Below are 12,316 nucleotides of genomic sequence, written 5' to 3'. Positions count from 1 at the left end.
GGTAGCAAGATGGTCTCCGTAGGCAGTTCAGAAGAGGATTTTAAGGATGTACCCACATTAGAAATAAGGCAAATGCAGAAGTAGCTCTCTTCTACCCCACAACATGGCCTTGGATCCACAGCACCAGGACTTTCCAATCAGTAACTGCATCCTGAAGATTAGAAGCTATGTATTTTTTGTAACAATCTTGGAAGCAGGCTAGAGCATTTTCTGCCATCTGTAGTAAGGTGAAGTAGTGGCATCCCCATAATCTCAGGGCTATGCCATGGGTAAGTTTGGAAAGTTGTGGGCTAAAGGGAAAAAAAAATCTCATGTCCATAAGCAATGACAATGGGATTTAGAATGAGTTACCATGCATAGAAGGGGAAGTATCAGCAGTACTTTGGCTCCACCTTCCTGTAGCTGAGCAGTCAGGGAGGTTTGGGACTTCAGTCTACTAGGTCTGGCCCATCCTATTACTTATCAATTCATTATTTATATGCAGTATTTTCAATTTAAACATGAATTGACAATTTTCTTTACCAGACCACTCTTCAGCCCCAAAGGCTCTACACATTCCAGCATATTCAACTGATAAACAGGCTGACTTGGTGCTGCTTTAGGCAATGCCTACCTAGGGAAAAGGTGTAATTTAATGTTAAGGTAAAGGTTAGTCATAGTATGGGGGGGTATGCTTCAACAGCCACAAACCTGGGGATTAGCAAGTGCTCTGCTCAACAGTTTTAACCTTGAATTTTAGAAGTGCTTGCAAGCAGAATAAGTCCGTTTATGGTTTGTGCTAAATGGCTCCAGGAGTACTAGGCTGAAAGGTCAAATTAATTTCCATTTCAGTATCTCCAAAAATCAATTGGTGCCATTATCCCAGGAATACTAGTACTTCAGACTACCTAATGTTGAGAAGTGAATTAATACAGGGATCTCCAGAGTTCACTAGGTTATCAGAAGTTGCTAAGTCAAGTAGCATTCAAGATGCTTTGTATTTGTTTTAACTAGTCAAGATTTGACAATAAAAATCTATTTTAAGTCATACTCTTGTAATTAATGAATAACAGAATACAGAGTTTATGGGATGGATTACTGTTGTGGTTTTGCTAAATTTAGCACGATACCAGATTCGAGCTAGTCAGTCTTCTTTCCACTAGCAAGTTGCAGGAAGTAATGTGACACAGCTGATTGCCAGGTTCTGTAGTTTTAGTTGCCCAATTCTAACTATTAGGCCAGCGGTCAGCAACCTTTCAGAAGTGGTGTGCCGAGTCTTCATTTATTCACTCTAATTTAAGGTTTCACATGCCAGTAATACATTTTAATGTTTTAGAAGGTCTTTCTATAAGTCTAAATATATAACTAAACTACTGTTGTATGTAAAGTAAATAAGGTTTTTAAAATGTTTAAGAAGCTTTAATTAAATTAAAATGCAGAGACCCCTGGGCAGTTGAGTGCCACTGAAAATCCCCTCGCGTGCCACCTTTGGCACACGTGCCATAGGTTGCCTACCCCTGTATTAATCCATTGTCAGAAATTATGCCCGTGCCATTTTTGCTCTACCTGTTCAAGTGGATATCATGTCCACACTCTACTGCAGTGGAGTGCAAATACCACTCATTGAGCTGTTTGAAGGACTTACCTCTTTCAGACTCACTAAGATAGAAAAGAAAAATGGAAGAAGGCAGGATTCCCCTCCTATGTATTACACTGACAGGGATACAATTTCTATGCTTCCTCCCAAACTGTGAACTATCCATAAATAGGTAAAGATTAGACAGCTTCATTTTATCTGATGCCTCACAATTTTATTGTACCGTAAGCAGCCCTCTTCATAAGCCATACATAAACCACAGTTTATCATATATTCCATGTTTCCCTATGGCAGCAGGAAACAGGTGTGTGGTTTTGGACCATAGGAAAAACAACAAGGGTATACCACGGATACTGCACTGCTGCTATTACCCATGGGTTTGTTTTTAAAAAAAAAAGACATTACACAGAATCTTAACTGAAGTGTACCAGAACCATTTTTACTACTCATGCCAGCCAGCAACAGTATGTACGGAATCAAGAAGTGCCTCCTATCCACAGGAAAATGGATCCCGACTATATACTTCCTCAGAAGCGACAGCAGGAGTGAAGTTAAACTAATTTTGGCAGATATCACACTGCACTTGAGCTATCCCCACACTAGCACCAATGAGGGATTAGAACCAAAACTGCTGACCCCAGATCACTACAGCAAAACAATCATTTGTAAGACTAAGAGTCCATCTTGCTTCAACATGGTCCATTTGTTTATGACCTACGCAACTTGGAAGCTGATGTAGTCTCAGGCTCCCATTTCACAAGTAGCTTGGTAGACATCCTGTGCAGTATAATCAAGTGACTGTTCAACTACAACAAAGATCAAATTTAGTGTTTAAGCTAATGATGCAGCCAATGAAAGCCAAGGACTTGTATGACTATGTAAAGAACAATCTAGCAGTATACATAGTCATTTACACTATGAAGAGTAGTGTAAAAATATCTTACTACTGAGATGAGCGTTCAATCATGATTGGATACTTGCAGTTGTTCTTTGCTGTATATTAGCATTAATTAATGCCACCACATTAACAAAAACACATACCCTGTTTTGAAGGTTCTCTATTCCGTAAATGAGGAGGAATGTATCGACCTTCTAAAAAAAGGAAAAAAGAAAAAATAGTTAGTTTTGTTCAAGAACCACATACAAATGTGTAGCAGCAACATCTGTTAAAACTGGTCTTCTCCACCAAAAGGGTCTTTATCCTGAGAAAAATCTGGTTCAACTACCTGCCTTAGTCAGGGGACTCTTCATACAACCACACCATCCCAATTAAAGCCCATAGAACCTGCCTGAATTCTAGAGGCTTCAAAAGCAGCCCAAGACAATGCAGTTATGACAGGCATTGTGCTGTACACTGTTTCACAAGAATGTATTTGCCAACCCCTTCTATTCAACACAAATGTAATAGTGCTATGTGGCTTTATGGCTTCATAGCAGAGAATTGGCTGGTTCTCCAGTTTTCCTTGGTCAGTGGAGTTTGGCAGCATTTTGGCTAGCTAGATTTGACCCAACCCTCTCCTCTGACTTTCGACTTCTGAGACTAAGGGTAGAACTCCGTTTTAGCATGTTGACACTTCAGGAAGCATTGGCCTTACATAATACCATTTTAGAGGACTTTCCCTAGTAAGTCCATTGAAATGCTTCTTGCTGGCCTCCCCAATAGGGACCTTTCAGAAAGGACATCTTGTTGCATCTCTCTAGAGAAGACTGTTTATTTGGTGGGCTTGAGTATAGTATAGGAAGATGTTCTCTCTCTATAGTACTCTACTACTTGAGCATCATCAGTCTCATACAGATGCTGTCAGGAGATGTTGATGTCTCTAGATATCCAGAGACAACCCCACCCCCACCCCTTTCAGAGTACTACTAGAAGCAAAATGATTGCTCCTTTGCTCCCAATTCACTACGTCAGCAGAAGAGAACACCAAGCTACCCTTGCTTCATAAATGTGAAATCCATTCAGTCTAAAGGAAGATTCCCTACTGACACCACCCATATCAGGGCCTCAATCCTGTGGTGCAGTTAAAGAGCCTCCCAGAAATGCAATTAATTCCATGTGCCAGAAATTGCAATTCATGTCTTCAAAGCATCACTTAACTGACAAAGTGGAAGTAGACTGGCATCCCAGAACCACTATGAGAAGATGCCTATGCAAGACAAGTAACAGCCCCAGTAGGCAACTAAATTTGAGAGTTGAAGGGCCCCTCATGCAGCTTAGCTTCTAACTAAATGCCTGCTTCAAAGACTTATCCAGTGGTGAAGACCAGAACAACTAGTCTCAACCTTGGAGACCAGCTTCTGTCAAGTTAAATCCTTAAGGATCTGAATAGGTTTTGCCTTTAAACAGAGAAGTATTAACCCATGCTACTCATTGATTCAGTGCATCCCTTTTCCCCACCAAAACAGTCAACCCCTTTGATTTCCCTCCTTACATTAAGTCACTTAAAATAAAAGCCCAGAAATAGGTTGTTTTTTAAAGCTGTACATAACAACCAACAGCTATTTTTCTACCTATGTATCTGGGTATAGCCAAAAGAGAATATGTACATTTTTAAATTATATACTTACTTGCTGTGCTTCCACCACTCTGAGAGTCTGAGGAATTCAGGTCTAGACCAGCAAACTACCAAAAAAAAAAAAAAACACACAAACCATTCCTGTAGTTTATATTAACACATTGCCATCAATTCATATCATGGCATTAAGAATTAGATTACTAATGAAACTTGGGTTGCTATTTGGAGCACTGGAGAGATTCATAAGAACAAATAAGCTTCTAATGTACAGGAAGAACAATTGTAGAAGAGTTGAGAATGATCTTTGGTCCTATTCTACTTCCACAGCGCAGGGAAAATTCACTTTTTGAATGCCTTTATACTCACAAATGAAAAGTGCACCACATGCAATGGCTGCTTGGTAACCAGAACTTAGCTCCCAGCACTTGCAATTCAACAATTAAGATTATCAAACCAAAAACTGCCATCATTTCCCTCTTATGCTACTAAATTTTCTTTAGGACCATGGGAACACTTTAGAAAGCATCCTTGCAGCGTTTTCTACAATGAATATCAAAGTTCCAAACACACAATTTTAAAAAAACCATGGTTGTGCCAGAAGTGGAAAGAGCACAGAACAGTTTTAAGGCACAATAAATAAAGTTTGATTTTTGTGTAATCATATAAGATGGCTGTCTTCCTGTCACTAAACTAAACAGTATGGGGGTAAGGAGCCACTGCTTTAGTAACACTTGCAAAGTAACTATATGGCATTCAATCTAGGCCTTAAGAACTAGAAAAAGGTTGGTTTAGAATTTTATTTTAAGTTTTCTTTTACAATAGAAAATACTAAATTGAAAGATTAAAATATATTCAGTGGGTATACAAGCTTTTGATACAGGTACATTACTATGTGTTAATGTATTAATCTGCCTGTATTCGTAGCTTTGTTTTCATCTATATTAACACAGGCAAAAAAAATCTTGCTATTACAAGACAAGCTGTGATTTGCCAATAGTTGTCACAAATCGAGATTCAACGTGGAGTGGGGTTAGGTAGCCTACTAGTTGCACAAACCAACTACCATTTATAAAAAAAATTCAGAGTAAATCTAACTCCTGGAAAAGCTGAAGTACATTTAAGCCTGCTTACAAGAATGTCTACAAGTGTTCGCTGAAACCACGATTGTGTAAGATGACAATTTTTTTTATGTAAGTGGAGATGGCATGCTGCCAAAAGCCAAGTGGAAGAAACCTTCCATATGCACACTGTTCTTGATGTCACTCTATGTAACTTGCATAAGGGGGGAATGTTTCCATTTAGGTAACAGATGCCCAACTCCCACTTCAAAATAAAATTTGCTAATTTTTTTCCAATCCTATGCAAACGAAGTACACAACATATGGGCTGTTAGTTTCAGAGGTATGGTGTTTACACTTGCTGCCCACTGACACCACTGCTGTGACAAGCAAGCGTCACTCCAAATTCTGGGGACAGGATCGGGGGAGAAGGTAACCCAGCGCAGAGATTTCTCCGATTTGGAGTTTCAACTGTATCCTTAACACGGCCTGCCATTTTAACCTAAGGCTTATGGACGGGGCGGAGTCGGGAACCGCTGCAGCCGCTGTCCTGGCTTTTCCTCTCGAAGTAGGACAGACAGCCGGTCCCGGCTCCGAGGAAACACGTGACCAGTTGCCGGATTAGCCGGGAGGCTGCTCCCTGCAGTATCTGAAATCCCCGCCTGCAGCGCTTGCTGCACCGCCGCACTGAGATGGCTGCCGCAATGGCAAATGCCGGGAGGAGGGGAGCGGGTTCCCCGTCACAGCGCCGCCCAGCGAGGGCCAGACTCGGGAAACGAGCGAGCGCGCAGCGCGAAAAAGCAAGGCCAGTCCAAGCAGCTCCCCGGGCTACTTGCCCCGCTTCCTTTCCGCGCTCCCAAAGCGCTGCTGAGGCACGTGGCCAGAGTCACTACCCGACCCCGCGGCACGAGTACATTAGACCTGCGGGCCCCTAGCGACTCCGGGCTTACCCCCCCCCCCGTTAGATGCGGCCACCAGAGGCTCCGCCCGCGGGGGGAGGGGAGGAGGCGGCAGCGCGAAGCCGGGTCCGCCCGTGACACTCGCCGGCAACGTCTCAGATACGTCCTGGCTCAGCTGCGTCACTGGGGCCCAGGCAGGAGCGGGCGCGAGAACAAAGAAACCCCCCCCCCCGCCCCCAGTCCCGGAGCGCGCGAGACAAAGGCCCGGCCCAGCCCGCCGCCTGCCTCCGTCACTCGCACAATGGCCGCCATTGTCGCCCCCCCCCGCCCGCCCGCCCGCCGTTCCCCGCAGCCGCCGCCAGGGGTGCCGGCCTCACACAAAAGCCGGGCTTGGGGCCTGCTCGCCAGGCCGCAGCGACACGCGCAGCCCGGTGGCCGGGAGAAACCTCGATCCCTCGCCCCGGCCCCGCGATCGAGACCACCGCGGCGATTAATCGCAACAATTAAGTGCGCAAGAAGCCGGCGGGGGGAGGGGGGGGCTAAGCAAGAAAAAATATCGCGACGTCATCATCAAGGATTGAGGCCGAGTTCGTAGGTTTCAGGATAATCGTGACTCGATGCTACTGCTCCCTCCTCCGCCCCCATCGTCGCTTATCTCGCGGCCCCGGCGGTCCCTCACCTGCTGGTCTAGACTGAGGGCATTTTCCACCGCCACATGACTCATAACGAGCGATCGTCTCGGGAGGTCGCGCTCCGCGTCTAGAGAGTCAGATTCGCCGGGTCTCGAACTCGCTGCTGCTGCCGCTTGTTCACCTCGAATCGTTTCGCCTCTCTAACTGAAACCCCCCCGGCTCGGCCCGCCCCTTATATACCCCCGCCCCCTCCCTGCCAGCGTGCTGACTTCAGCACGCAAACTACGCCCCCTTTCGGCTCGCTCCCTTCCCCCGCCCCTGCAGCAAGGATCCCGCGAGAGAACCGGCAGCTCTCGATTAAGGGAGGGGAGGAATCCAGAACTATCGCGATATCTCTGCAGGCTCGTCCCCTCGGTTTTCGATGGAGGAGGCTTCGGAGACGTCGCGCGAGATCTCCTACCATGGGCTTCTATGACCCCAAGCGGAGCCGCTCGGCTTTCCTGGAGGATACCGCGAGATCACCTCCTTAGCTGTCCCCTCACACCCACCCCCGGATTCCAGGAGAAAAGACTCCCGAAGTATCGCGAGATATTTTCGCTTTCCCCGCCTCCCCCCTCGACTCAGAGCTCGCGACAGCGCGCAGTCAGCCCTTCTCTCGCGCGGTTACGGAACGTTCTCTCCAGAAGGGACCCGAATCTAGGTCACGTGGGCGGCCCGGCGCGGGCCAGCCGCCATGTTATGAGCTTCGCCGGCGCTGCTGCGCAGGGTCTAATGGAGGCGCGGCCCGGCCCGGCCCAGGCTCGAGCGCTGCGAGCCGCGGTTGGGTGCGGGGCAGAAACTGCTCGTGTAACCGGGGCGCGGCGTGACCCGCCCGGCCCGAGTGTGACCTAGAGCCGGAGCCCGGGCAACGGGGGGAGATGACCCCCCCGCGCGGGCTAATGCCCCGTGGTAGCTGCCCACGCCGGCCTGTCCCTGCCGCCCCCAGTGTCGCTGTTTCTTCCCGCTCTGGAAGATCCAGCCTTGCCCCCGCCAGCTGGGGGGATCCGGGCAGCCGCCTCTGCTCCGGCCTTGGCTGCGGCGCCCTGCCTCGTTGCTGCTGCCATGGTCTGCCCGGCACATGGCCCTGAACCTGGCAGCTCTTGTTGCCTCCATCTCCCCCTTTAGCGTCCCGCAGCGGCTACACCTCCAGGCGCGCCTACCCCAGCCAGCCTGTGCCGGCTGGGACCAAGTTGGAGGGCCTACACAGAAATGCACCAGCTTGTCTTTTGAGACACCCGCTCTACCCATCAGATCTCTTATTTCGCAGCAATGTCCGCTGCGAGTTTTGGTTTGGCAGTGATGGTAGCCTTGTCTCACCTCTGCTTCTGCCATAAACACTGTTCTCATGGTTCCCATCAAAATCCATAAAGTCACCCACTACCTTAATCTCAAGATTCAGCTGCGCTGTAATGTCTGTGGCATATTGCTAGCCAGTGTTGGCTAGACAGGCAGGCAACTAGCTCTTGTTTATTATGCAAGAGCATGATTGTGTGCAGAAAGTGCAGTAACAGTAAAACAAACATGTTTCATCCACCTGCTGTATCCACAAACCTTGAATTCTGGTCCTGTAGATATTAGTAATGTCAGTCACTTGAGTAGTCCCATCAAGGTCAATGAGACTACTCAACTTGTAGGTCAGAGCCCTCAGCTGTAAATTATCTGGGCCAGGAATTGAACTTTTACTACATATTTGTATAGGACTTAACACAACTGGGCACTGATCATGGCCTCTAGGGCACAGATTCACAAAAGGCCATAGGCACTTAAGTCCAAAAGTTTGGCACTACCAAATTCCTCAAAAGCTGCTCAGCTGCTGCTTAACATCCCTTGGCCCCTAGCTTTTTGCCATAGAGAAGAGATTCTCATACTGGGTGGCACGGAATGTATGGGGGGGGGGACACAGGAGAAGCTTTAGCAGAGGGAAATTGCACACATTCAGAGCTAGGTGGCTGGAGAGCAGTGGCTGCTGGTTGGGCACCCAGCTCTGAAGGTAGCACCACCCCTAGCAACAGCAGAGAAATAAAGGTGGGATGGGATTGCCACCCTTACTTCTGCACTGTTGCTGGCAGCAGTGGTGCCTTCAAAGCTGGACACCTGGCCAGCAGCCACCACTCCCTGCTCTGCCTTTAGAGCTGGGTACCAAGGGAGGCAACTGTTGGCTAGGTGTCGCAGGGGGAAAGGCATAATCTAGTACAGACACAAAGAAAGGGGGGGGGGTGATTAAATAAGTTTGAGAACCACTGTCTTTGAGGTCCCATGGCACGTACAATACTGCTGGGGATGTGTGAAACACCTATCTCACACTTAAGCCCCAGCAAGCACCTCAAGCCCAGTGAAGATAGCTATTACCCTACCCATCTTGCCTGCAGGACCTGATCTGGTAAGTGAGCTCTGAGCACATGTACTGGATCATCGGACCATATAAGACTCCAGAGGAGTTGGTGCCTCCCTTGTAACCTTTTGTCTAGTTAGTGGTTATAGCTCTCACCTGAGGTATCAGCGATCTTGGTTCAAATCCCCTCTCTGCCTGATGGGCAAAAAGGATTTGAGCCGGGGTCTCTGACCTCTTGAGAAGTGTCCTAACCATCACTGTGGAACAGCTTCAACAGGAGAGACTGAAAAAGACACGCTCCCATCAGAATATCTTATAGCCTATGGTTCGGACACTCCCAAGAGGTGGGACTGGAAGTCCCCTCTTCAGATCCTTTCATCCCAGTAAGCAGGGGGAAAAATGAAGCTGGGTCTCCTCCATCCCAAGTGAGTGCTCTAACTTGACCTGGGTACTTTCACAATGTAGATACACCCTTAGCTTGGGGGTGGGGGAGGCACATACACCCACATCACCCATTTCACAGTGGTTCTTCCTCTACAAACACAGGGAAGGAGAGCATTCCTACCGCATCATAAACATAGGTTGACTTACTACTGTTATTTGTACTATCCCTATAACACCTGTGCATCAAAATCTTTTCTCTCCTATTCAAATGTGATTTGCAACCACCTCCTACCCCAAAATTCATACACAGGCTTCCCCCAACCTTCCCTAAAATTGAAACTCTACAATTTGAAGTCCTCTCCTAGGATTAAACTCTAGCAGACTTGGGTACAAGCAAACAACCTTCCAAATGAATTGTACATAGCCCCTTTCACAGACATATAACAACTATTTAAGGAGCATTATCTCTGTTTTTAAGCAACATATTTACCATTCTTCTGCTTTGTTCCTCCATAAAGCTCTCCTAGCTGAATGTGTCTCAACAGAGTTAAAAAAGCATGTCTGTTTTCCCCCCAGATGTGTCTATTTATGTAATTTAAATGTTTGTAGGTGTGTCTCCATCATTGTTGGTGCCTAAGATTAAAGGAAAACTGTTGGGTAGTTTAGAACCCAAATTTAGTGTTTAGAGGGGAAAGGGTTCTAGAAAACGTATTGTTAACAAGCGTTTTAATTCATTTTCTTCTACATTTTGTTTGGATTTAAACTTCCCCCTACAATGTTTGCCACCCTGACACACCCTGCCTCCCTCGGCACCCAGCCCCCACTGAGCCCCAGCCACCTTCACCTGGAACCCCCCCACAGATTCCGATTCCCACTGCACCCTGAACCCCCCCAATGAGCCCCTGTGCACCCAGGTCCCCAATCCCCCCGCATTTGGACCCCACACTGAGCAGCCCAAACCAAGACTGCCCCACACAGAACTCTCTCACCTCACACTTGGATCCCCCCACACTAACCCTTCCTCCATACTTGGATCCTGCCAGGCTAGCCCCACACCTGGATTGTGGGGCAGGGCTGGAGATGCGTGCAAGATTCTGTTCCTCTTGCTCACTATCTTGGTGCACCTGGCATGGAGGGGCAGGGGCAGGCTTCAACAATACATTTGTTTGATGTGTGTATTGCATGTGCTGAAGAAAACCATGATTACTGGACAGGGTCTGTTTTGTGCTGAGAAAACATCTTAGACTTATTTTATTGAACAACAACAAAAGGTAGTAGCCCTTCCATCCCAGGAGAACAGGGTGTATTTCTTTCTAAAAATATAGGGAAAGAGAAAATCCGATCTACCAGTCTTTCTGAAAGACATATTTTGACATATGTCATATAAGGATTTCATTTCAGTTTAGTAAGGTTAATAAATCGAAAGTGGTTATTAAAAATGAGATTAACTCTGTGGCAAGTGATGCAAGCAGATCTGCTTCATGCAGGATACGTGTGCCATAAGGAGAACTTATGTGCAAGATAGAGATCTCAGTTTGGAGTGGGCTGTACAAATCTTGTTTTGTTGATGTTGCTTTCCCTTTTCTTCTCCTCCTGCATGTTTGCCTGGAATTTGGGGAATAAACTGAAAGCTGAATTCAACTGAAGTTCATCTGATTTCAGGTCCTCATACACAAATGGACCCAAGTTCACTCACTGGACACCCAAGTGGAGCAGTTGTGTGGAATAGGGATGGAACCAACAGGTATCTTTAGAAACATCACGGGGCTCTATAGCCTCTTCTAGTTCCTATAGAAAGAGCTAGAGGTCAAAGGGCAGGTCTACCCAAGAAATTTGCATCAGCGCAGCTGCACTGATGTAGCTGTAGCACGTCTGGGGAGGATGTTTTAAGCCGATGGAAGAGAGAAGCTCTCCTGCCGACATAGCGCAGTCGACACAAGGTGGGTTAGGGTCAATATAACTATGTCAGACGGGTTGGATTTTTCACATCTTTGAGTGATGTTGTTATACGTCAGTAAGGGTGTAGTGTAGACCTTGCCAAAGACTCCTGTGCCTTCAGTGGGAATTAGATGAAGCACCTTGAGAAATTACTCTAAAAAACTATATCGAGGATATAATTTTCTATTACATTCCATAGCAGAGATGGGCAAACTACAGCCCACGGGCCACATCCAGCCCTTGAGTTCCCAGTCGGGGAGGCTAGTCCCCAGCCCCTCCCCCACTGTCCACACGCCACCAGCACTCTGGCCCGCCACTTCTGCTGGGTGGCGTGGCTGCAAGCTCCTGCTGCTCTGAGAGGCATAGTAAGGGAACAGGGAATGGTGGGGGGATGGGGTTTGGATAAGGGGCAGGGGGTTTTGAGGGGCAGTCAGGGGACAGGGAGTGGTTGGATGGGGCGGGGCAGTCGGGATGGGGAGCAGGAGGGGTTGGGTAGGGGGTGGGGGGGCAGGGGACAAGGAGCAGGGGGGTTGGATGGGTCAGGGGTTCTGAGGGGGGCAGTCAGGGGGCGGGAAGTGGGAGGGGCTGGATAGGGGGCAGGGGCCAGGCTGTTGGGGAGGCACAGCTTTCCCTACCCGGCCCTCCATACAGTTTTGCACCCTGATGTGGCCCTCGGGCCAAAAAGTTTGCCCACCCCTGTTCTATAGGATGATGCAAAACATCTATGGAAAAGTGACTCTGTGACCTTTAAAAGTTTTAATTTAATTAAAATATTACTCTGTTTTAAATTAGGTCCATCAAATTATTTTACTATATCTAAAACCAAGAAAAGCTAACAGAAGGGAAAGACAATTGCATCTACATTAAGATAAATACAGTATTTCTATATTAAGACAATGTTTATGTAACTCTAAAACCAGGGAGACATGATTCATAGTTACA

General features: G+C 47.3%; 1 protein-coding gene across 4 annotated transcripts in view; it reads right to left on the bottom strand.

The window, feature by feature from the left end:
• The window catches only part of DDX3X (DEAD-box helicase 3 X-linked), a 35,828-nt gene extending 28,927 nt beyond the window's left edge, over positions 1–6,901 (bottom strand). For all 4 annotated transcript variants that reach the window (XM_073358666.1, XM_073358675.1, XM_073358685.1 and 1 more), the window contains exons 1-3: positions 6,729–6,901; positions 4,145–4,199; positions 2,618–2,668 (exon numbers count right to left, since the gene is read on the bottom strand). In XM_073358666.1, coding sequence (XP_073214767.1) covers positions 2,618–2,668; positions 4,145–4,199; positions 6,729–6,773 — 151 coding nt within the window. In that variant the 5' untranslated portion in view covers positions 6,774–6,901. The remainder of the gene's footprint in view (positions 1–2,617; positions 2,669–4,144; positions 4,200–6,728) is intronic.
• Between the last annotated feature and the right edge of the window lie 5,415 nt (positions 6,902–12,316).

This window comes from Lepidochelys kempii, chromosome 1, assembly GCF_965140265.1.
Source record: "Lepidochelys kempii isolate rLepKem1 chromosome 1, rLepKem1.hap2, whole genome shotgun sequence".
In the NCBI taxonomy this organism is placed as follows: domain Eukaryota; kingdom Metazoa; phylum Chordata; order Testudines; family Cheloniidae; genus Lepidochelys; species Lepidochelys kempii.
The sequence above is the reverse complement of the archived record's forward strand: the minus strand, read 5'-3'. Positions and strand labels throughout refer to the sequence as shown.